Consider the following 26434-nt stretch of genomic DNA (forward strand, 5'->3'; position numbering starts at 1 on the left):
TCACTAAAGAGCATTATCTCCGATATCTCAGGAACTACTAAGCCGATTTTCATAAACTTTCGCTGAAAAAGTTATGAATTTTGAGCCCGACATAAATTTCAGTGAAATTAGCTTTTTTCTTCGTATTCTCCAGAAGTTTTTCAGTTTTTCGACAATATCTTCTTCATGTCATGTCGGGCTCAAAAATTTTCAATTCAGGTTCAGTTATAATCACATTCCGCTTTCAGCTCGATCTGACCTGTCTGAGCCTTACTGTAAAGGACCAGCTGGCTTTCAGCTGAAGTAAATTGCAATGTTCCTAATATTAACATAGAAAATTGCATAATCATGCAACTATTACCACCTTCATTCTTGATCTCCATTATCTGGCTATTGACTATTCTTGCGGTTGTCCAATTACTTCACGTGTTCGGTACATTGACCAAACTGAATTATGTCACTGAAGAAGCCATTAACTATAAGAGGCTTATAAAATTTTATATAAATTTGCATTTCATAAAGACGAAAATGAGCTAATGAGCTAAATGACGCATATTTTCACACAGAAGTACAATTATAGCAAGAGAGCTAATGCAAAGAAGATTAAATGAAATTGTGTTCACAAATGATAGCATAATGATTTTATGAAGTGAAAATTCAAAATAAAAAAAATTAATTGCCAATTAGAATCTATTACGTATAAAAGAGGCAAATTTCTGCTAAGTAGGTTATTATATCCAGGACCAGAGGAGACCAAAGCAATGAAACATTTTGGGTTATTTCATTCTTACTTTGTCGTTGCGTACACAATGGCCTAAATGTTTGCCGGAGAAATTTTCGTGCCATTTTTAATAATAGCACTAGCTATTTACCTTTCGATTAAAATAACATTGTATAGGAGGGGAAAAAAAAGGTTTTGTGATGCGGGTTATGGTGTATACAGTAATTGAAAATAAATTCGGCTGCCTAACAATGTTTTACATTTGGCTTCGGTATCCTTCTCTATTCACGTATATAAAATACAAACACGACATGAATGTATCATTATATTATACCAAAAATTGCGATGCCATCATCTTTGCAGTTTAATTGAATTTAATTTCATTAATCCCTAGCATTTACTTAAATTCCTCCCTTCAGCTATAAAGATAAATATTTTGAAAATTAATGGGTGGTTTTACGCGTGTTCTGCCTTTAATAAACCCATAGCAGTTGAAACAGGATGAAGAATGGTGTGTGGTATGGGACACAGGATTGACAAAAATTTTCCAAAGAAATACAAGACGATGCTAGCTCATCGTAAAATCTAAGAGATCAAACAAGATTTTACGAGAGAAGAAAAAAAAACATTTCACGCTACCATACCTATCCGAAGTATTTTTTTTTTCTCAGAGGCTAATTTCCAAAACGTTTTCAATTACACAAAAGTAAATTGAAAAAAGAATCCCATTCCAGGGATGTCAAATGAATAAACACCAATTATAAAAAGAAACGAAAATTTTCCTTGCTTCATCAAAGACGAATTTCACGTTGTCACGATGACGAGAAGACACGTAGAGGTGGTGATTCCTTTTTTCTGACTGTCCCTCTAACGTGTATTCAATTTATTTTTTTTATTTACATGACACAAACAAACCGCAAAAGTAGTCGGGTCTTTAATTCGAGTCATTTCTTTTTGTCTTTTTCTAGTAAAAATTGAATTTTTTATTGAATTTTTCAATTAAATTTTGTGCTTGCCATTATCTATTAAACATTTTACTGCGCTGTATACTCGTCGATCGTAATTACTCGTGATTATACAATGAATGAAAATGGTGAGCTGAATTTGAATGTAGATAGATGAATGATTGTTGTGAAGATTATAAGTGCGAAGTTTCTACCAAATAGTACGATTTGTAGAATCGAAACGTCAGTCAAGGGTGTCAAGTAGATAAGTGGTGGTTTAGAAAATGCAGACACATGGATTTACGTTTACACCTAATTAGAGCTGCCGAATGATTTATGAATTAGAAAATGGCCTTGAGTTCTCAGACCCAGTCAGCTCAAATATAAAATTAACTTCGGAGCGATAATCCTTCAATGGTGTACTTCATTTCAATTAATTAAATTAATTATGCTTCACATAACCCTTTGTGTTCTGCGCCAGTTCGCACATCAGGTAACTAAGCATCTTACTATTCTGTCCGTAAAGATTTTACCGAATTAAATTAAATAAACGATTACCATCGCATGATTAACAGTCTGTCTATTTTGCATAAATAATCTACAATAATTACACCGCATTCTATTTGAAATACCACCTCGTTTATATATTTGTTTTATACAACCCAAAGTGACTATAATTTCGTTGAATGTATATAGATAAAATGACTTATTAGACCCTAAAATCCCAAGCATCCCCAATTGAATTTTCTTGTTGTACCACCAGGCATATCTGTGAAACCCTATTCTGAAATTGCAAACTTGTAAGTTAGTAGTATAATGTGTGTATGTATTTGCCGACATTTGTAGATTAATTTACATTCCTGTAGACACACACACACACAATAATATATAAATACATCTTACCAAGTACGGATAATTTAATTTTTGGAAATGCTCAAAGTGCCACTAAGACTGTACGTAACACATGAAATACATTGCCGCATTTTACATATCTCATATTTTCCATCAAATAAACAAGAAGTTGGAATTATATAATATAGAAAATCATCACCATAATAAACAAACAGAAAACTTTCAAAACGTAAAGCGCTGGGATGTCTTAGAAAACTTGTTATGCAACAATTATTATTATGTCAGCCGTATAACATATAACCCATCTATAAAGACTGGGAATATAAAGATATTTGATGATGACTTTAACTATACACTTTCTCTCACACAATATTATACAATAGTAAAGTATCAGTGGGAAAACGGCTCAATGTAGTTGGAGTTTTAATGGCACTTTCAAAATGTGATTTTCGTAAATTTTCAACTTAATTAAATTACTTGAACATTGTTATACGATAACACGTTTGCGAGTGTACGGGTGAGTGTGTTGGGTGACGGATAACATAAATGATATATCTATTGTGGGTGTATGTGAAGCAAGGATAATCTAAATTTTGTGTGAAAAACAATAATAAAGAATTACATCTCGTAGGTTTTTCTCATCACAACCGAGCGTTACTCATACGCGTATGACGGTGGCTTATAACAAACTTCTTTAACTTAAGTACAAGTGAGATTTACGAGATGCATAGTTTGATATAAAGAGCATCTGACAACTATTTCCTCCTTTTAAAAAACGAATGTGACACACAATTCCAACTTTTATTGACAATACGAATAATGTAAGTAATGATGCAGTTTGCTCTTTTGACAGGAGAGGGATTGCGGCATCAGTTCTCTTTCCTCTATTATATGTCAACTCTACCGATAGAGTACGATTCAGTATTTCACTAAAATCGAGTGAGAATCTTTCAGTGATTTTCCTAGTTTCGAAATCGAAATGAAATACTGAATCGGTAGAGTTGGGATAGAATGGAGAAAAGAGAACTGATGCCGTAATCCCTCTCCAGAGTCCTGTTGTTTTATCTCGAGAACGTGAACACTTACTTTGAATTTTAGTAAAATAACAAAGTTAGTTCAGTTCTCAAATTTTAATTCTTTTTCTTGCAGACTATTAACTACTTTCACATTTTGGAAAGTTTAAATTTTAATCCGCAAAGTAGGAAAGTTATTTATGAAAACTTGTAAAGTATTTTCTTTAAAATCAAAACATTTATGTAGCAAAAAAAAAAACGTTGGCTTTGCAGGTAGTCCGTGCGAAGGCACCAATTCGTAGTGATACTCTTGCGATTTATTTTATTAATTTATTTACTCGTATAGAGTTCTTCGTAACAAAATGACTGGAATTTACAATGCATTCTTAACATGAAACAGAAAATTTTGACTAATCAAACACTGACTTTCACTTCAATCGATTCTCCGATAGACCTTAAGAAAGGTTCGGATTTGACTGTGAGTTCCAATTTGCTGGTTTCGGTAAATGAGTGATGTGATCAAAATGGTTTCCTCGTCCAACGAAATTTCATATGAGCACCAAAAGCCTGGAAAGGTTCGGTTTTCACTGGGAGTTCCATATCCTTAGTTTGATTTGTATTGGTACAAGATCGTTGTGCATTGTCGCAATGAATGAACGAACGTTGTTGTTGTTGTTGTTACTGTCACCAAAAGATCCAAAATTAGATAGGTTCGGTGCCTCTGTGATGGTTTATCTTCTGTTGGTGACGAAGGACTTGTTCACTGTTTTTTCCTTCTCTGTGCATACGGGTTGAGGTAAGGTCTTCTTCAGTTGAATGTTATCGCCTTTTTTCAGCTACCATGTAGGAACTCCAAACGATTCTAATATAGCAGTATGCTTAACGAACTTATTAGTCTGCCTTTAATAACTTAAAACACTGAACAATTATCATTTAATTGATAATCATTTTTTTCTGATACGATCTCACCGAAAAGTGACTTTTCGTTACGAGCTCGTTCACTTCACTTAAGTTATTTATCTAGTCTAGGGAGAAAAAAAGAGTTTTGTTAATCTAAGGCAAGCTTAAGCTCAATAATCAAACGCAAATGTGCCTTTTCATGTTTTTTCCTAGGGCACAACTATACACACGACTAAAAAACAAAGAATACATCCCTAGGGATGTTAATGTTAAATATATCATCCATCTCATGACAAAAAGCGCAGACTTCAAAACAAAGTGAAATGACGATGTTAGAAAATCCACTACACTACCAAGAAGCACGCAGTGCCGAGTGGACAATCGACCATTCCAATGTCCACTGTGGAAACCGACACAGACCCACCGGAACAAAACCACCAAACCAGTTTGGGATCCTACCTCGACCAGATGAACGAGTTTTTAACTTTCGTGCAAACAGTTAGAGCCCACACACCCATCATGAAGCGAATTCCCAAAGCGGCCCGAATCCAAGTCGCGATTGAATTCTCCAAGTTAGTTACCGCTTGCTTGCAAAAAGACGCACCCATTTCGACATGGTTCCACCTATTCAGCTTCGCGTATATTGCGCTGCAATCACCGGATAAGAAAAATAAATTAACAAAGAACCTGTCCATCGCTACGATTGTGAAACGGAACCTGGAGACGTGGCTGTCAGTAAAACACATGCCAGTTGACGATTTCAAGAAAAATATATTGGCTAAATTGCAACGACGAAAAAGATCAAAAACTGCGAAAGACGCCGAAGCGATTCGACTCAAATTGGTTCAGGCAAAATTGTGCGACGGCGACATCGCCGGGGCCATTCGAATACTCTCGTCCAACGATACAATAGCTCCGATCAGCATCGAGACGTACCAAAAATTGCTGGATAAGCATCCGGCGGGCACAATTCCGGTCGATTTGGAAGGAGAATCACCCATAGACATTCAACCTGTCACCGCAACAGAAGTCAAAAAGGCTGTGATGGGGTTCGCAGCAGGTAGTTCGGGCGGCATGGACGGGATAAGGCCTCAACATTTGAAGGACATCATCGGCAAGGAAACAGGCGAACACGGCGAAAGGGTTCTGGAAGCTTTGGGTAATTTCTCAGACTTTTGCTTGAACGGATTAGTCCCCAATCACGTAACATATTTCTTGTATGGGGCAACGTTATGTGGATTGAACAAAAAAGACGACAACATACGCCCAATCGCCATCGGGAACTCTGCCAGGAGGCTCGTCTCAAGAATAGCAAGCTCAAGAATCGCAGAAAAAACTGGAAGCGACCTTCGACCAAAGCAAATAGGTTTTGGGACTCGCGGCGGCGCAGAAGCAGGTGTTCACGCTGCTCGACATTATGTGAATTCCCGACATTCATCGACCAAAGTGCTAGTCAAACTAGACTTCAAGAATGCGTATAACGAAATGGAGAGGCATCCCATGCTACAATCAGTCAAGGATAAATGTCCCGAAATATTCCCATTCATGAGACAGTGCTACGAGCAACCCACATGGCTGTCGTTTGGCGATTTCACAATGTTATCTCAAAGGGGCTGTCAACAGGGTGACCCGTGCGGCCCAGCGGTGTTTTGCCTCGGAATTCAAGACATGATCGAAAGCCTAGAAGCCGAATTCAACATTTGGTATATGGACGACGGCACGATCGGCGGCACCCCGGAAGTGGTAATTAAAGACTTACAAACAGTCATAACGAAGTCGGCCGACGTCGGTCCTCAGCTAAACTTTGCAAAATGTGAGGTCAAGATTTTGGGAGTCACTGACTTGGCTGAGCGCGCCCACATCCTGCAAACTCTCAACCAAATTGCACCAGGAATCGTCGAGCGTCCGGACGACATCGAATTGTTGGGCTCCCCACTGACAATTTCAGGAATTCAATCGGCAATTCAGCGAAAGCTGAACAAACTTAGAACAATGGTCGGTCGTATGGAAAAATTGAATTCGCACCACTCGTACTGCTTGCTTCGTAGTTCGCTGTCCATCCCACAGCTCAACTATCTGCTCCGAACGACGCCGTGTTGGAACGCTCTGACCGAACTAGAGGAATACGACCGAACACTGAAAGCAGCAATGGAAAGAATAGTGAATTGCCGTTTTGCCGGTAACTCATGGGACGAAGCAACTTTGCCAGTCAAATTGGGCGGACTGGGCCTGAGAAACGCCACTAACCTATGCTACTCTAGTTTCTTGGGATCAGTTCATTCAGTCACGGACTTGGTAGGCAGCATCGTTCCGTCGTTTTCATTGTCGTCGGACATCCCAGCAGTCGAAGCATTGGGCGCATGGGCGTCAATATCTCAGTCGGACTTTCCACCCGAATCTGACCGAAAATTCCAACATAAATGGGACTTAGCATTGTGTTCAAGACAACAGCACGACTTAGCGGAGAAATGTTCGTCCGTCTCATCAAAGGCACGTCTATTAGCAAACATCGGCAGCGAAGCGGGCGCATGGCTCAACGCATTTCCGTTTTCATCGCTCGGCACCTTGCTGGACGACCAATCGTTTAGAATCGCCATATCACTACGTTTGGGACTTCCACTGTGCGTACCACATACTTGCGTTTGCGGTGTTCAAGTGGATGAGCTGGGCCTCCACGGATTGAGTTGCAAATACAGCGCCGGTCGATACGCAAGACACGCAATTGTCAACGATTTACTTAAACGAGCCCTAGTCACCAGCAAAGTGCCAGCAATGCTCGAACCGACTGGATGCAATCGGTCTGATGGCAAAAAACCGGACGGGCTCACACTAGTACCTTGGCACAACGGAAAACCACTGGTGTGGGATTTCACTTGTGCAGACACTCTTGCCCGGTCGTACGTCAGTGGCAATTCGAGAAAAGCAGGTCACGCCGCCCGGAAACGTGAGGCGCACAAGCTATGGTTGTATCGTAATTTGGTGCAGAACTTCCATGTCGTTCCAGTATGCATCGAGACATTGGGCACGGTCGGTGAAGCCGGATTAAAACTGATTCGGCGTATCGGTGAGTTGCTACAAAACATTACGGGGGAAAAACGTTCCACGAGTTTCCTTATGCAACGGATTAGTGTCGCCATACAGAGAGGGAATGCTGCGGCCGTCTTGGGCACAATCCCAGCGGACACTAATTTAGAGGAGATTTATTATTTGTGATTCCCATTCCAATTCTTCCTTTCTCCCGTTTTAACCTAGTCATTTTTAAGAGTGAAATTTTTCTAAATTAATTTTAAGCGTGGCGATTCAATCGTCTTGTGATATTTGTTTTGTGATTTTTGTAAATTGTAAGTCTAAATCTACTATTAAATATATGTACACTGTAAACACAATTTAATAAGCTCGTGACAAGCGAATTATCATAAATATTAAATCTGTTACTTCTATTCTTCATTTAAAAAGTTTTACGTGTTACGGCATGTTTCATTTGCATTTACATTGCCTAATCACGTAAAGCATTGTACTTACGAGGTTCCAAGTTGTTATTTGACAAGTGGGGAATACAGCTCTCCCCTTCGGGTCGGGCTGTAACACCCCACTTATTAATACATACTATTAAATTTTTTTTACAAAATCTTTTACTTCATTAGTTTTAACAGATGTCTTGTATACATTAAGGTAACACTGACTAGAGATCATTATTATTATCTTTGTTGTCAAGAGCAAATGATTTTCCGTTTCTTCACTTCATAAAATTCTCTATTAGATTTTGGTTCTTTGAGATTTCAATAAATCTACATTCAAATGACTATTAGTTTCTAATTTCAAAAGTTATCTGATATTTACCCACTGAGAAGTGTCAAAATATTTAACGGGATAACTACTGTTACACTGAAGCACCCTACACAAACATATAAGCACAATAAAATTTCGTGACGTAATTAAGCTTTATTGTAATTTGGTTTATTTATGTTTTTCCTCAAGGTATAACTACATTATCAACAACAACAGCACCAGTGACAAGAGTTGAAATGTTGAACGAAAATCGAAATGTTTCAAATTCAGAAAATACGCAACATAATACGTACGATGGATACGAGTCAGAACTGGTGGAAGATTCTAGAATTACCGTAACAAAGGATCTATTCCTCTGCAGAATTTGCTACAATTGTGATCAGATTGAAAGGTTTGTTAATAATGCATTCTTGCCTACTATTCTCGCTGCTATTCAAATTTATCGGAACAATGTCATAATGTAATTAAAGTTTCAAGATTAATTTCCGTTCAGAAGATGTATGTACAACCAAAGTATTTCCACATCCACCCACACACTCATCCATCCATTGTATACAGATTCTGATGACGGATAACCAATCTAGTTATAAAACAGGTTAGCTAAAATGTTGTTCACGACATTACATTCTATTTCTTTGCCCCTTCAGCCATTTGTATCCAGAAAATCAAGTGTAACTCTACACCAAAAATAATCAACAATAGAATCGCCACTCATGTGTAGCTTACATAATCGCCCACATATTTCTTCAAGATTGAAATGTCATTAAAGTCATTGAAAATGTATTTTTTTGGTGCCATATTAAACAGGATTTTTCTTCTCTTAAGCTCTGTTCAGTGCTTTGGAAAAAGACCTGTTCAAATCTTGGAACATTGTTCAATTCACGTACTCTTTGTGCACAAGTTTCTATAAGCGAAGACCTTGTGGTGGATATCGTTTCAAATGTATTGCATAACCTCGTGATAAAAATGAAAACATTTTCAAAAGATATACTTACTAAGTGTGGCAAAAGAGGTACACTACTGACATAGAATTGGGTTGTTTGAAAATTTTGCATTAGTTATAATGTCTTGAAAATGTAACGATATGACGTTAAACTTTTAAATGAACAAGTACACGTTTCACTATAAATAAGATTAACAATATCCGACATTTCTCATCCAAATACGTATTGCTTAGTTAGCTTCATTCCTGGTCGCCATACATAGAAGGACTGTTTCTGAGGGAGCTTCTCGATTAAGCTTTCCTTTATGTATGATGGGTTATATAGAAGTTCTGTATAGTTCCGATGTTCTTAATGCTAAGAGTGATAGGATATATATAGAGCATCTACTACTTCTATTGATTAAAGGTTCGCCCAATCTTTAAAACCATAGCAGATAATTAATTACATCCTTGTTTGGACATCTTTATTTTATGCAAGGCATATAATAACACTATAGTCGAAATAACAATGATTAAACAACAGCGTATGTCAGCTTACTACCGAAACCTGCAGAAATTAAAATTACCCTAGAAAACATCGACAATTGGAAGTAAGAATCTAAGGGCATGATTTTTGAGCGGCAAGTATTACTATCGATTCTTTTGATCTACAACTTTTAAAAGATGGTAGCGAGATCTTCTACTTCATTTACTTTAACATCTGAATTTGGTATATAAGAGCATATTAGTCATGGTGTCTCTTTCTGTCGTCGTTGTCGATAACAGATGATTTATACAGTAATGTTCTCATTATTTTCTGCAACTCCACAGTCTTAATGCATGTACCACGTAATCGAAAATAGTTACTCCAAACCAAAAACACATTACCCGAAAACTAAACGTACAATGGCAAACAACAACCAAATGTTCCATTTTGCACACAAGAAATGAAAATGATGTAACTTTTCAAACTTATTAAGTGAAATAGCTCTGAAAATCGTTGTTTAAACATCTTTTTCCTATTTTTCGACAACACGAAAACGTTCAAAAAACACATTTCAACTTCAACTTAACAAAAAAAATCTATTTTTCAGTTCAAAGAAACTAAATTCGTTGCTGCTCTTTGTTTTTGAAAAATAAAACGATTGGTTTGATACACCCTTCTCTTTTTCTGGAAAAATTTATTTCATTTTCGTATCGTATGCAGTACACACAAACACACATAATAAAGTTACCCATAGCGCTAAAACTTAAACCATGAGAATTTAAATTGTTCACAAATAAATCGCAATTCGAACATCGGTGTGACTATGACTATAACGAAGATACCCGTACGGTACTCTAAAATTTAAGGATGACATAACTTGTAGACAGTCTACGTTAGACTCCACTCTATTGTGAAGTAAATTGAAGTGACATAACAAAAATATAAAATCTTATTTTTGGTTCCCTCATGTCATTTCAACGGAAATTTGAATTTGGTACATCGGATCACCAATTTTCGACACTATCCTTAAGCTTTCAGGAACGGAAAATGATCTTTCAGCGACAGCATCAAGAGCAATAAGCCACGGCCTTTGGTTGATATGAATTTGAAAGCGATACCAGTTGTAACGTTATTCTTTGAACGTTTTGTCTTTTTGTTACAATTACCAGTTACCTTCTGTATAACGTTAAAACTCTATTTCTAAAAATCGTTCAGAGTGCTGATACCGCAACACCTCGATACTTTAAACTTTTAGTTCTGATGGAATATTACATTTTATAGGTCCTCGTAACTTTACGTCAGTGAACCAAAAGTAACGGAACCCAGAGCGATACCTTGAACAAAAGAAGTAACAGATTTATTTGTTATAAGTCGATGATCATACGCTTTCTTTTTCTAAAAGAATAAATCTACGAAATTACGAGATCTGTGAGCACGCACTTCGAAGAACGCCTCTGTAAATTTTCTTCATTTTACAAAAAAAAAATTCTGTAGCACCGTTTCCTTCCGAACACAATCCTTTTCACTTATTTAGATTGCTTTAACCCTTACTTAAATAAAATATTGAAAACTAACACTCATTTCAGAGCACACAAGTCTAGAACGAACAAAAAGATTACGAATATTATCGTGTACAACAATTTCTCTTAGCGATAAAAATGTACATCCCTTTTACTAACAGAACATAAAAAACCAACAAATTTCAAGTTTTTTTTTTCTCGTGTGGTTTCAGATTTATTTCGCCATGTGACTGCAAAGGATCTCTTTACTATGTACACAAACAGTGTTTGGAGCGTTGGCTCAGTCGTGCTGGAATTTTGCATTGCGAGCTGTGCATGTTCAGATTCCGAACAAAATACACATTAAGGTTGGTTTCGAGTATAAAATGAAAAACCATGATAAAGTCAGAAATGATAATTAAAAGTAGAATAGTTGTGGGCTGGAAACATAATATTATTGGTGCATATTATATGACTAGAATGAGGGACGATACTTGTGATATGCTTCACTTGCTAAGCCACTTCTTTCGAAAGGAAAACTTTCTCTTGAAAATACGAAAATTATGTCAAGTGATATTAATTTGAGTGAAGTATTTCCTTAATCTGAACACATATTAATATTACACCGGCACCAAAGAACTGCACTTTCCGATTTAATGTGAAGGCAGAAATTCTTCGTGCATAAGTTTTGAAATATTAATTATGACCATCATTGAACCGTCTCGAATATATAGCCCACGATTATGTATTTATAATGCATGCGGCGCGGAAGGACATATTTTCGGGAATTCGGAAAATGCTGACAACATTCTGACAGAATTTTTATATATTTTTTTCACTTTCACGATTTTTCCAATTCAGATTATGATAACACGGCATCATTTGTAATTACGTCAACCGCACACTATCTAGCATATGAATGTGAGTTTATTATGTTTGAATGTGGATAACAAAATGGAAATCAGAATCGTGAATCAAGTGAAATACACGTAATACGAATTAAGTGCCGTACCATCAATCAAATATTAGTATAATCACAAAGGCTTCATTCAATAATCCGGCCCGTATTTATTTCATCCTATTGAGTTGTTGTTACGTCATTCTATCTAGTGCGACTTTTGCATTTTCGTGTACATCAATATCGAGGTCGAATTGTTTTAAAGGCAATGCTGATAACTAAAGGGGATGTTAATTCGGCGAAATCCAATACCGACTACTGGTTTTGATCAGTAATTTTAGTACTAGAATATTCAGAGTTTTCTCAGATTAATTTCAATTCATTTTATTCAAAAACGCATGCATAAAGCAATAGAAGGATTACGTCGAGTTTTTATTCGGATTTACTGCTTACACATTGCTATATTACTGATTTCTCACTCACAGGTCTTCGATTGAGAAATTGGTGATGTTTCACCGATAGTGCGTTACTTTGCAGCTCTACGTGAAATAATGGTACATTACGTCTTGCGTGTTACCGACCTAGGCTTCGACTCAGATCGCTAAATTTACACACAAGAAGTACCATTTCCAACATTTATCCAATTTTTAAGTAATAGACCAGTGCCCCGCGTGCTTTTGAGTTCCTCATTTTACCATCCATGAAAATCCGTGGCCTTATGAGGGACTCAAAAACACGCGGAACACTGGTCTATAAGGCATGTTACACAAAAACTTGCGGTAAAGTTTACCTGCCGTAAAGTAAAGTTCACTTCGCCTCACGTCTTTTGAGTAAAATAAAAAAGGACTCTTGCAACAATAGTCTAGCCAAGGAATCTAGTAATGCCTTGCATTTTATAGTCTTTTTCGAAAATCAAATTTATATTTTGCTCTATCGATTTAACGTTTTCAAAATTTACGAAGTTTAACATATTTTGTATACCAAATAAATTATTGCGATGTTGATGCAGTTGGACCACTTCGACGACGAATCACTGCAGACAGTTTTTGCAAGACTTAATAATTTCGAATTAGTGCAATGTTCAAGAGTCAGCAAAAGATGGAACAGACTTGCAGCTGAAGTTTTCACTCAAAGAATCGAAACACATGGGCTCATATATAGAAGTGAAGATGAAACTATAGACGAATTCACGAAAGCTCTTCGATATTTTAGGAACTTAATCGTCGGAAGTGAATGCAACACCATTAGATACATCTCGAGGGCGTCATCTGCATATATGATAAACTTCAACGATTTTGCCGATTTGATGTCGTTATCCGCACCTGAATGGCTTCAACAATTATTTGATAATATTACCAACATTTGGATACACACGGCAGACGGTTGGTCCTGGGGATACTTTAATGACTTAAACGGACTTCTCGACGTCGTCTTACCTCGTAACACAATTACGTCGATTTATCTAGACATAAATTGGGTGGGAAACGATCAGTTTTGGAAAGATTTTTTCTTGCGGAGAATTAGAAGTCGTGAACTTGAAATTTACTTTAACCGAAATAGAATTAGAAAAAGTCTTGAAAACACTCTTCTGTCACTAAATTTCGAATTAGATTTATATTTTGATTTCATTCCTTCTGATTTTAATTTATTGTAAAAAATTTAAATGAGAATAAATTTGGGTAACAAAAATTTGAACGTCGACCGAAGTCTAGCCAAGTATTTTTGAAAGATGTTAAAAGCAAAAAAAGAAAATTTACGCCAAATTAATTGAAACTAGTCTGAGTTATCGCACTAGACAGGGTTTTTCTTCCAACTTAAATTTTGAAAATAACATTGCGATGTTGTTATACTTTTGAGTTTGCATGAAGGCGATCGCTAACACCATCAAAAGATGATTTCTTGAATTAATATCCATTGGTTGCTGAACAAGGCCTATTTTAAGGGAATTAATTCCTTAAATCTTTCCATTTTTCTAGTCATTTTTTAATCTATTTACTTCCAAGGCCACATATTGAACAACTATTGAATTTTTCAACTGTTTTCGACCATGTGTGAGCCAGTCGAACAATTTTGAATGATCATTCTTGAGATTCACGAACAAATAAAATTTTTGAATTTTCGGGTATTTTAATTCACTAAAATAGGCCCTGTGTTGAATACACCCAACGCACTTCAAGCTAAAGTGGTACTATTAATATGGTACTGAAACTTGACAGTGCTCCACACAAAATTTTACACTGTAAAAAGAGTGTGGATAAAATTTCATACAAAATAGTACTCTATTTGGCAGCTGTCATTAATAGCACTTTTGCTTGAAGTGCGTTGATACACCTCAAGATTGTGGATTTCTATTTCACAGAACTCTTGAGTGATTGACGCTATCGGCAGGTCGGTCCGACACTTCACCAAACAATATCTTCATGATCGAAAATTTAAATTTCCTAAGAATTTTTTTTTTCAATTTTGGAGCTCAAACGACCGAGTTGCAAGGCTGCGCCATCGTTGATATTTGGGGTAGTGACTGTAACAATTTCCACAATCTATTTCGAGGCTTTTGTCGATTTAAAAAATCGCTCGGCTCTCCTCTCCACACTTCTGATTTTTTTTTCACTGGTGGAAATGGCTTGAGCTTAATACTCTCGTTGCCTACCGAAAAAAAAAATCCAATTCCGAATACCGGCATTTTGAAAACGGTTCGGTATTGCATTATCTAGATATATAAGGTGAAATAAGAATATTTGTCCAGACTCATTTTTAGCTTTGAATATTTGTGTAGAAATGGCATTTTGGGATTTTGTTTTCTGAATTTCTAAATTATTTAAGAAGAAAATATTTTTACAAATTTGTTATAGCTCACTTGTGAACGTTAATGAAAGACACCCACGTTTTCCTTGAAATAGGGAGATTGCGACTTTTACAGTATAATTATAGGTTCACGTAAAATTTGGAAATTTATAAGTAGCTTCACCATAAACAGTGTACAGAAAGTCATCTTATAAATGATATGTTACGTCAACTTAGAATTATAAGTGAAAATCTCAACCTCCGTAATGTAAAGACGTTCATACGCCCTTAAACTAATTGTTTTCTTAAATTTTTAACGTTAAGCTTCCCTACTTATTAAAACCCACCTACCCTTAATAGTAATCATTTTGATAAATGTATCCAGATGTAACTTAATTAAACGAAGATTTTCTTCTGACGACCTTTTTCAATAAACATAGAATTGAAAATGTTTTCCTAAACGTTCCGTTTCAAAAGAAGGCTATATGCCTATGACATTCCTGCGATCAAAGACATTTTTGAGCAAACATTTATACAATTAACAAATTTCTTACTCAACGTATAATTGATTTTACTTTACTAGTGAGGTAATGTGGCAGTGGCTATTCCATCACTAGTGAAAACCTTTTTCCTCGCTCGTAAGTAATAGTATATTTCAACATACCCCAATACACACAAGATGTCGAGTGTGTATTGGGGTATTTTGAAAGATATTTTTCTGTAATAGTGAGAGTGTGTTGGTGCTTTCCTTCCCAACCGTTACTTTCCTTCTCGACCGTTTACTTTCCCTACCGACCGATTCATATCATAGCTCACCAATACACTCTCACGTATACAGAAAAACGTTATACTTTACACGTGAAATAATTTGATATCTCGTATCAAATATCAAATAACTTCACTGGTATAGTAATGTACTATTTCAAATTAAACGGTTATGAACCTTCACGGTACGGATGTATTTCGCCTATTTCGCTTAGGCAACTAAACATTTAAATTTAAGTATCTTCATGACTTCACGGGGTGCTTGCCGCGTGTTCAAAAAGACTCACTCTAGCAATAAATAGCGACGCGAAGGATACCTAATTCAAATTTTCGTTTTGTTATTCTGTCAAGTTTGACACTTGACAGTATACCAGAAGAAAATTTTGAATCAGGTCTCTTTCGCGTCACTATGTGTAGCTACAGTCAGAAAATAGTATCCGTTCGAGAAGTGAGCCATTTGATTGCGATGAAAATAAACGATTAGCTGAACTCTGGCTCCCATCCAACAAAATTTTAAAACTATTGATGAAGAAGATTATATAGGAAACACTTAGATTAATTTACAATCAAGTACTGTTATTGAAGCAATACATTTTCATTCGTTATCAGACGATAGTGATAAGAATATAGTACGCAACTGCTGCGGAGTTGTTATTTTATAATTTGGGATGCGATTTGAAGTACATTCATTGAAAACAAACAACATTTAAATCCGACTAAGCTTTAAATCGGTAACCGGACTCTTGTTCGCCTATATAACGAAATTTACAAGATATTTGTTTTTAATTAATTTTAACAACCTAATCCTTCTCATTGGAGAATACTTTTCAGATAGAGGAGAATAATAAAAAATTTCCTTCATATTCGGTCACAAGAAGCAATAGATTCAATCCAATATACTCAATGTACTCTGTACTTGTTTATACCTGTAAGACAAGCAACGGAAATAAATGTTTTATTGATTCCAATAAATTTCGCTCAAAATATCATAAAAATAGTCAAAACAACTTCTCAGGATTGTGTGTACTAAAGAAAATATTGAAAATGGGTCACAGCGAATTCAATTTTCTTGCAATTTTATTCCGTTTTTTTTAAAGCTCAATAAAATTAAATTATTTAGTGCTTAATCTAGTGAAAGAGCTTTACATATGTTTTCATATAATATAAATCAATTGAAAAATCCCATTCCTATTTCGTTCGCCATAAAATCGAAAATAAAATTCACATCAACAACATCTAGAACGTGTTATCCTATTCGTATTTCTACGACAAAATCTTAAATTCTAAATGTGAATACATCAAAAAATGATGATATTTGCATAAACCCTTTCTTTACATTGCAAGTCTTTTCATGTAATATTTTTCCTCAACATTATCATTATTTATTATGAAAGAAAATACGTTCCCGAAATTTCTTTTAATGCTTTTATGATGTACTTTCAATGCAGCAACTGAAACGGTTTCGTTGATTCAAATATAAGTTGATAATAGTATCGCTCCTATAGTTACATTTTGACAAAACAATAACACAGAAAATACTTATATGTAAATATACCTTGTGTCAGTCAACACCATCATATATATATGTGTTACACATTGTGTAATTACACATTTCAGAAATTTCCACACATTTCCGAACAAATATTTCCAAATAAAACTTTTTATTCAAATTTGTTTTTATCAGTTAAGCTCAGATTATAACTTACATAAAAGTGGTAAATTATATAGAAACTTTTTAGACGTGAGCATTAGTTATGTGATTGTCGTGCTGTTCAAAGATTACAAGTACACGGAATACCGTATTTTTCGGGCGACCAAAACAGGATCTACATAAGATTTTAAAAGTGGATCATCTCAGGTCGACTTAGGAAAAACTTTGTTCGTAAAAGACTTATTTAGCGAATTAGATTCCGGCACTCGCCTCCGACTCGAGCTGGAAACCTGTCAAAAAAGCATTCAGGAAAAAAGTAGTGCTTGAAACATGAAAATAACGGTTTTCGACGCATGTAGCATATAAAATATTTTATTAGTTACGAGCTATGAACAGGTTAACTTCATGTCCTGCAAAATTATATTCAGTCGCCTTGGGCCTAGGCAATAGATCGAAATCAGTATGCTTTGTAGTTGACATCATTGGATTTCTGGATTTAAGTTAAGGGCAGATTCTGCTTCAACCTGAAACAATTTGTCCCATAATGATACGGTCATTTTAATCATCAAATTTGGTGTGTGGCCTGCGTATCTTCATATGTGGCCCTGAAATTTACAGCCTTTTCATCTATTAATGTAACTGTGTGCTCATTTACTCTTAATATACAATTTACTGATCTGAGTCTAGCAAATCGTTAAATTAAAAAAGTTCGATGAAATCACCGATTTCATTTGTATCTATCAAAATCTGTGATTGTTACATTAATCTTTAAATGATAGTATAACTTCCAAACTAAAACAAACAGTAAAAAATAAACACAGAAATAAGACCAAGATCTATTGCCTTAAGTTTGTCGAAAAGTTTTTCACATTGTCATTTCTGCTCAAAAGTTTTTCATTTTATCCGTTTAGTGGCGTTCGTTGTTTTGGTATTTCGGTTACTGGTTGAGCATTGTCCGGTAGTTTAAAATTCAACAAAGTTCCGTTGAAAGAAAACCCCCTCCGTGGACGGTAAAAGATGCTTTTCGTTTCATATATTTTTATATCGTACATTTTCCCAGTTGTGACCCAAATATGGATTTAACTTCCCATTTCCTTATTTAATTTATCATAAAACAAATATTTTGGGTTCCCTCGGAATACAATGAAAAATATAAACAGCACATTATTTAAGTTGAGGGGTAGTATATGTAGATGTTTGACTATTGTTTGTTGTTTATTTTTTTTCCCGAGCTCATCAAAAATTCTGGTAAACAACGAAATTTTGCACCATATTTTATTTTATAGAATATTATCCCGAGTATCTGACATGAGAAATGAACATTTTGTAAGAAAACAAAATAAAAAAAAGTAAAAAAAATAAAGAAACATCAACCACACAATTTCGAAAACCAAAGAAATTAGATTATGCATGGCATATAAAATAGCTATTAGGGAAATTAATGCAATTTTTGTGTCGAAATGGTAGATTTGTAATGTTAAAAATGATGATGAAGAAGATTAAATGAGAAAATGATGAAGTTATGGAAGTTTTGTCGAATGTTTGTTATATTGAAGTTTAGTATTACCGAAGCAAAATATATAACTTTCGCTGGATGGAAAATGGTTTGATGATGATGCGAAGTTTGTTGTTATTTTCGAATTAATTTTCTTCTTTTCATACAAACATATATAAGAAAAATATAAGCAAATTTACTTTGGCGAATGGAATTTTCTGTTCATCAAAATATCTGAGAGTCACCATCTAAACTTATAATGGAAAATTACAAACGTAATTGGCGGATAGGAGATTCTGTTGTAACATACTTTAATTACTGGTGACTAAAGTTGAAAGTATCACTTCTCCGAAGTCATTAAAAAACGTTAGCACAAAATGAAAATAAAAACAATTCAGCAGAGATGCTTTTTACGTAGTTACACAAAACCAATTTGCAAATATTATTAAGCGAACGAGCGTTGCTCGAATGTATTTCTCGGTAAAAAATATTTTAATTACCGGACGTACAACTGGTAATGCTCAATTGAATTACCTTTTAGTCGATATGATTAATATGCGATGTTAGAATGTTAGATACATGATTTATAGTACATTACATCCTTGGTTAAAAATTTTCATTTTGGTGTGTGGTGACGTTACAGCCCGACTCGAAGCGGAGGGCGGTATTTCCACAAGTCAAAAGAAAAATTAACATGTACGAACCGTGCTTTACGTGATTGGGCAATGTGATAGTTATTTATGAAACTCAGCATCATAATGTGCAAAATTTGCTACAGAGCCTGTAGCATAAATCGTTGTATGAATCTCAGTGCGGTCTCGTGTCATAATTACACATCTTTTAATCTGTAAATTATGATAGAGCACTCATGAGCATTTCGAATCTTTCTAATGAATTAGTATTGAATTTCGATCTCTTATGAGAGGATCTAACACCCATCCTCTTCATCGAAAAGGAGATAACATTGTTCCTAAAACAGACGAGTAGTGGGCTAAGAAATCATTTGAAATAAAGGGTAGTATGTTACGCACCTGCTTATAAATTTGTTGTTTTGTTATACAAATAATAGCCCGACAAGTAACATATTTTAAGCTAGAACGTGTAGTATGTAGTAGTAGTAAGTGTCACTGTGACATATCTATACACAATTCAACATAGAGTCGACAAATTTTCAAAACTTTTTTTTTGGAGAAAATTCACAAATGTATAGCACGAAAGGAGTCTAAATAAAAGCTTTGTCTCAACTAAAATTTCGTTTAAACTATGCGATTTGTATACTTCTCCGTTCTGTGTAACCTGGGCCTAAAACCTCAAATCATCGATTCGCTTAGTGTGATTATATTCCAGTACTACAACGTTCTACCCATTGCATATTAAATAAGCACTCAACATTTAGCGTAATTCTATAACAAAAATATTAATTATTCCAATTATCCAAAATATTTTATTGTCACCGGAACGAGTTTAATATGTTTTTATTATCAACTCCCACCCACAGATATAGCTGTTGCCAGGCTATCCGGTTGTGGTATAAACACCCAAACCATCGGGGACTCATGCAGGTAATTTATATGTATGAAATTTAGGCTGCTAAGCTTTATAACACAATTCAAACGCAATACGTATAAGCGAAACATGACGAGTCCCAATTCAATCATTGCTCATAACAAATCCATAATCCAAAATCAGAGTAATAGCCGAAAATTATTTTGAATTTATTAGTCTGATGCCATGCTCTGTACAACATTAACGGCCATCATTCTGGGTTTGCTGGCAATTGTTTGTTTTGGGTTAGAGTATTTCATACCGGAGGGACAGGAAGATAGATTCTCTGAACGATGGATGAGGGCAACTACCATTGCACTGCTTGTTGTGTCGGTAAGTGAATTTTATTTTATTTTTCAGCAAAATTTCGAATAATGGACATCAATTGTGTGCAATTTGTAACTCTGTTATATTCAAATTTTCGCGAATTGACATTCATCTGCGTGATATGTGTCATGTCATATTTGCCATCAAAAACCATTGTAGGATTTCAATAAATAATATCCTTTCATTTGATTTTCGGTCCGGTACAACAAGTTGATGGCTTACCTACTCTTTGTCATATTTATGATAAGGCAACAACTGTGTCCATTCTATCGGTAAGTACCAATATCAATACCACAAATGATTTATTACACGCTAATAAATAGTAGTTTTAGAGGTCAACGGGTTCGGATTGTATTACCTTTGCCATAAATATTTGGTAATTGTTCTATTCCCTTGACTGAAAGTCAGGGTCTTATGGATGAAATACACTGCAAAATATTTGTCACAAAATGTTCATTCCATGAGTAATATTCTTAACGGATTTGCAAAGACGTTCTTTCTTTTCTTTTTTTTTAATTAAATTTCTTAGGTTAGCTCCAAAGATGGGCTATAACGGACGGGTGATGTTAGAGATATTCCAAAAACACGATACCTGGCTCAAGGGATTTAAAAAAAATATTTGATGAGGAATGACATTCCTCTGGTTAAGGAGTAAAATACCGGAGTAATAATCTAGGTGTAATTCCAATATGAACTTTTTTCGTGATATCGTGTCGATGAAAGTAAAACAATCATTGAACGTGAACTATCTGCGGCACAGACGAGTTTAATTTTTATTTAAGGCCCGTCATAGGGAAATGACAGGACAGTTTCCCGAAAATGTATGGAAAAATTTATCACAAAAATTCACCGAAAAAATTCAAAGAAACTCACCGCTTATGCTTTCCATTGTATTCGGGCATAGTCTCTTTAGGTCGCCAAGGCATATTTGAACACTAAAACACTTTTTACTCGATGCAAAAACCAAATGTTTTTTTTTGTTTTTTCGCGACAACAACACAGAAAATATTTCGACATAACTGTGACACTCCGCTACTATAAGTACTAGAATGTATGTTTGCTGTGTTCACTTCGGCGGTAAAATATTTTCATTCAAAAAAGTGTCCGACACTTCAACGATGGTAGACATTTATTAAAATTGTAACCTCTCCCACTTCTTTAGTAAGCTAACAAGACTTCGCTGAGTCTAATTATGCCACCTCTTTGAATAAAAATATTTCCTGAGGTCGAATAATTCTCCGCTGAGGTCTAATAATTCTCCGCTGAGCCTCTAATGAGCTCTATTAATTATCCACTAGGCTTCAGTAAGAGTCCGTCAGACCTTAGCACGTTGTAGTAAGGCAATGAAGCTAAGCGAACACTAAATAAGTATCAGCGGATACCTAATAACTGTTGCTACGATTTAATAAGACTCCACTTAGCTTTGGCAGATCTCCGCTGAGTGTCCGATTCGCTCCATTAAGCCTTCCTGCAACTTGCTTAGGCCTAACGGACACTTCCTGAAGCCTAGCGGAGAATTATTAGAGCTCAGCGGAGGTTTGTTAAAGCTCAGCGGAGAATTATTAGAACTCAGTCGATATTTTTATTCAAAGAGGTGGCATAATTAGACTTCGCGAAGTCTTCTTAGCTTACTAAAGAGGAACGAACATTTATTTACGCTCAGCGGAGTCTTACGAGAGGGTAAATTTTTAATAAATGCTCTCCCATCGTTGAAAGAATGTCCGCTGAGCTCTCGTAAAGCTTTAAAAAATGATCGATGAGCATTATTAAATGTATACGCTACCCTTTGTCAACTGTTTCATGATTTTTATAATATGTCCGACACTTTTTTGAATGGAAATATTTTACCGCCGAAGTGAACACAGCAAACATTCATTCTAGTACTTATAGTAGCGGAGTGTCACAGTTGTGTCGAAATATTTTCTGTGTTTTTGTCGCGACAAAACAAAAAAAAACTTTTTGTTTTTGCATCGAGTAAAAAGTGTTTTAGTGTTCAAATATGCCTTGGCAACCTAAAGAGACTATCCCCGAATACAATGGAAAGCATTAGAGGTGAGTTTCTTCGAATTTTTTCGGTGAATTTTTGTGATAAATTTTTGCATACATTTTCGGGACACTGTCCTGTTATTTTCCAATGATGGGCCTTAAGCAAGAAGCCCGCTTTTTTAGCGACTTTTAGCAGACAATAAGAATGAAGCATCACTTGTTTGAAAATGTAAGACATAGTTCGCTTTGTGTATTCTGAAAATTTGTTTAGGATAAAATAAATAAGGAATGAAAAATATAAGATAACAAGCGAGATCAAGAGCAGCTTTGAGCAGAACATTTTATGATATTTCTGTTACAATCGCAAAAATCCATTGAGAAAATCAGTGACTCAAGGGACCTGACCCACCCAAAAGAGGAAGCGTTTATAAATATGAGACAGGTCCTAGAAACGGCTAGTCATCTGTTATCGCCAACAATACAAAAATAAACGATGAACACAGAATAATGTTTTATATAGTGAAATGTACTGTACAACTAAAGAAGTACAGGAATTTGTATCTACACTAAGTATTGATTAACAAAAGGAATAACAGATTTAAACATCGTTTGGTGCTATTATATTATTTGGTGCTAATATAGCACTTTTCCCCAATTTTCCTACAGGAAACAAATTTATGTCTGACCGCAATGCTACAACTCATATCTCGTAGAATGTTTTTTAGGATATTCATGTAGTACTCACTCTCAAACAGATTTTTATATTCAACACTACACCGTGTTGTGTTTAAATATTTCATCTTTTACTTGCTACCCGTGTTAGAGTCTAAGAATATATTTTCTTTCGGCCATAAACACATAGGGAACAAGAACACTGATTCGAGAGTTAGAATCTCGATTTCACCACGCGTGGTTCAGCTTCGTTCCAGATTCACGTACGACGTACCATCGAATCTCTACAAGATAAAAAGCCACCAAAAGTTGACAGAATTTGAATATTTCGTCTTTTACTTGCTACCCGTGTTATGGTCTAAGAATATATTTTCTTTTGGCCATAAACACATAGACGACTATGTATGACCCTCGTCCCCTTTTGAGCGCACATAATTCGAATATCAACGAGCGGGAGTTGACTAAAGTTCTAATGTTGAATCGAGCAACCTTTTTTATTACACAATTTAATCGCAACCAATGTAACAAATTTACCCGCTGAATTGAATTTTCCTACAATCACCGCAATATCTACATTTTCTTTTATGTTCGAATAAAAGAAGTGTCTCTGCAACTTTATAAAGTAATAGCACTGCTCAAATAGTTTAAATTAACAGATAAGGTGTGAAAGCTTAACACGTCCAGAGTGTAGCAGTAATTACGATAAAGTATGTTCATATAATTTAGCGAATTTCTACTGCAACATAGAAAGAATTTTCTTTGGAAAAAAAATCCATTTCCATAAAAACTAATGAAAAATTAAATTTTTTTATAGTTTGTTTATGTTAAAAAACTCAATTCGCTTTGCACTCTAAAATAACAATAAAAAATTTATGGTTTCGTGTTTCGAAATTCTTTTTTATACCAACTTTGATACACAAAACACGAAACCATCTTAGCTGAAGTGATATTTCTCAGACTGTCTGCACCACCGAAAAAAAACAGTGGAATGGAAGTTAAGAATGAATTTAAAACTTAACACCGAATTCTCTGAAGCAAAAAAAAACATTCCCAGCAACTGCTAGGGCATTAAGTAACTAACAGAAAAAGAAAACTTAAAAAAAATTCTATCACGTCCATTTTCAACGAAAGTCATAAACTTTTTCTTTATTACATTCATTTGTATTGTTTTTGCTTATAGATGGTGGAGATCATCAAGAATTGTTCGAGTTATTTTACCAGACGTTATAAACAAAAACAATTTCAATCATCAAGAACTCTCCAAGATCTAATTCTGAAGTTTACGTTACAATAAAATTGAATGGACTGTTAAATTGTCGTGTGTGTGTGTGTTTTTTAGTCCTCTTCCATAGGTTTATTATGACATCACCCACCCATTACGTAATGTCCCACTTAATTAATCCCGTTTCTAATAAACGGCTACATACGTATATACATCTCACACAAATAATTTCATGTAGAGTTCGAAGTTCGAAATTATAATAGACCATTTAATAGATAGATAAACTTTTTGGATACACTAAAATAATATGGCAAATGCATAATATACGAAACATAATAACTTTGAGAGCTATGAATTTTATTAGTTTGACTACCCGGGTGTATCTAGCCATAATGGTGTTATTACTTATATACCGTTTTCACTATGGAACATTGAACGGTTGCACAACATAGTTTGAAAAGTTTATTGCTACCTAGCGAATGCCAAGATTCGGTTCATATACGTAAATATTTTCATCGTCTCCTGTCATACCATACACACATATATACGTTCACTATATGTCATTCTAAATTGTAGTCACCGAATCCAGCATGTATGCATAACACACCGTCAGATAGACAAGTTGGTTGGCTCATATGTTCATCTAAAAACCGCCACAATGCTCAATACGACATCTTTTGAATGGTGTACGTTATACAAGCGATGCATGCAACGAAAATCTAATTTGGAGCCAACAGATCGATTCTGAGTTTTTCCATAAAATTCAACAATCTCTCATGCCACCATTACCTCTTCTTTCCGAACGTACATATATCTATGACTTTCTACAAGTTCTGTGATACAAACAACATATTTCCAAAACATTATCCGTTATAACAAGAGACCATGGTATTATATATCTGTGTGAGAGTAGTGATATCATCTTCAACTGAACAAATTGATATGAGAGTTTTGTTTTATAAATTGTTTTCGATGTCATTTATCATTTTCGTTGAATTTTTATATACACATGGATATGACATCGTGTAGCATCAGAAATATGAACATAATCAGGATACATGCCTCAACTATTCTCCAGTTGATAGTTGCTGCTTTATGCAGCGGGCTACAATGTAGCAACGAACAAAAAAGTGGTTTGCTTCATATTTAGAAAATAACTTGTCAGAGGAATATGAATATAAAAAAAAATCTGAGAAAAATTCATTAAAAATAGTATAAAGTTCGCTCATCGTACGAACGTACATGTCTTTTTTTAAATTAGAAAATTCTTGAAAAATATATATTTTTCAAACTGGATTTTAATTTGAAAAGTAATATGCAATTTCATTAATGTTTTCAGTTGCTATGCATTATATGCATCCATGTCTTCCACAAGTTAAATAAAATAAAGGTGACATACGTATTGTTACCAAAAAGAAAATAAAATGGAAATGTTGTACCTATGTCACTTATAGCACAAGAGCATCAAAGTCTGGTAACTGTTCATTGTCCACACATCTGCAGCATTTAACACGTAATGAGCTTCCCTCGTTTTAATGTGTGTGTCACCAGTGTGACTGCTTAAAAGCTTTTTGACCTTTTTAATTGATGGTGGTATAGTTGGACTATAAATAGAATTTGGGGCTCTGAATATGAATCACTACTCCGTCGGTCCTATTTGTCGAGTACTAATGAAGAATCCAGCGGTGATTTGGATCAGCTAGGCATGATCGATAAGTCAATGGATTAATAAAATATCGATTGTTTCCTCAGAATCGATTATCGATATTTTCAACAAAAAAATTGATATCAATCGAATGTTTTACCGATAATCGATAAATATCGAATGAAAATCGGTAAACATCGATGTTATAATCGATAAATATCTGCTGATAATCGATAAATACCGAGTGAGAATTCGATTATATAGTCGATATTTATCGATTATCGATCAAGCATTTGATTGATATTGTATCCATTATTTTGCAATTTTATCATCGATTC

General features: G+C 35.0%; 2 protein-coding genes across 4 annotated transcripts in view; one reads left to right on the top strand and one right to left on the bottom strand.

The window, feature by feature from the left end:
* LOC119077426 (zwei Ig domain protein zig-8) overlaps positions 1 to 26434 on the bottom strand; it is a 170598-nt gene that overhangs the window by 84601 nt on the left and 59563 nt on the right. The window lies entirely within an intron of this gene.
* On the top strand, positions 1634 to 24560 carry LOC119077679 (E3 ubiquitin-protein ligase MARCHF2). 2 transcript variants are annotated; one of them, XM_037184941.1, is made up of 7 exons: positions 1634 to 1793; positions 8388 to 8589; positions 11340 to 11474; positions 20198 to 20261; positions 20422 to 20577; positions 20782 to 20843; positions 24410 to 24558. In XM_037184941.1, the coding sequence occupies exons 1-7, from the start codon at positions 1781 to 1783 to the stop codon at positions 24498 to 24500; spliced, it is 723 nt and encodes a 240-aa protein (XP_037040836.1). In that variant the 5' UTR covers positions 1634 to 1780; the 3' UTR covers positions 24501 to 24558. The 2 variants fall into 2 exon arrangements, with proteins under 2 accessions (XP_037040836.1, XP_037040844.1); XM_037184949.1 differs by lacking the exon at positions 11340 to 11474 and having other exon boundaries at positions 24410 to 24560.

The sequence above is a fragment of the Bradysia coprophila genome, chromosome III, assembly GCF_014529535.1.
Source record: "Bradysia coprophila strain Holo2 chromosome III, BU_Bcop_v1, whole genome shotgun sequence".
NCBI classification, from domain to species: domain Eukaryota; kingdom Metazoa; phylum Arthropoda; class Insecta; order Diptera; family Sciaridae; genus Bradysia; species Bradysia coprophila.

Excerpts from the sequence above, each read along its gene's own strand:
- LOC119077679 (XM_037184941.1), top strand. Across the intron at positions 20,578-20,781 it reads TTGCACTGCTTGTTGTGTCG|TTGATGGCTTACCTACTCTT; the intron begins GTAAGTGAATTT and ends CGGTACAACAAG. Across the intron at positions 20,844-24,409 it reads CAACTGTGTCCATTCTATCG|ATGGTGGAGATCATCAAGAA; the intron begins GTAAGTACCAAT and ends TTTTGCTTATAG.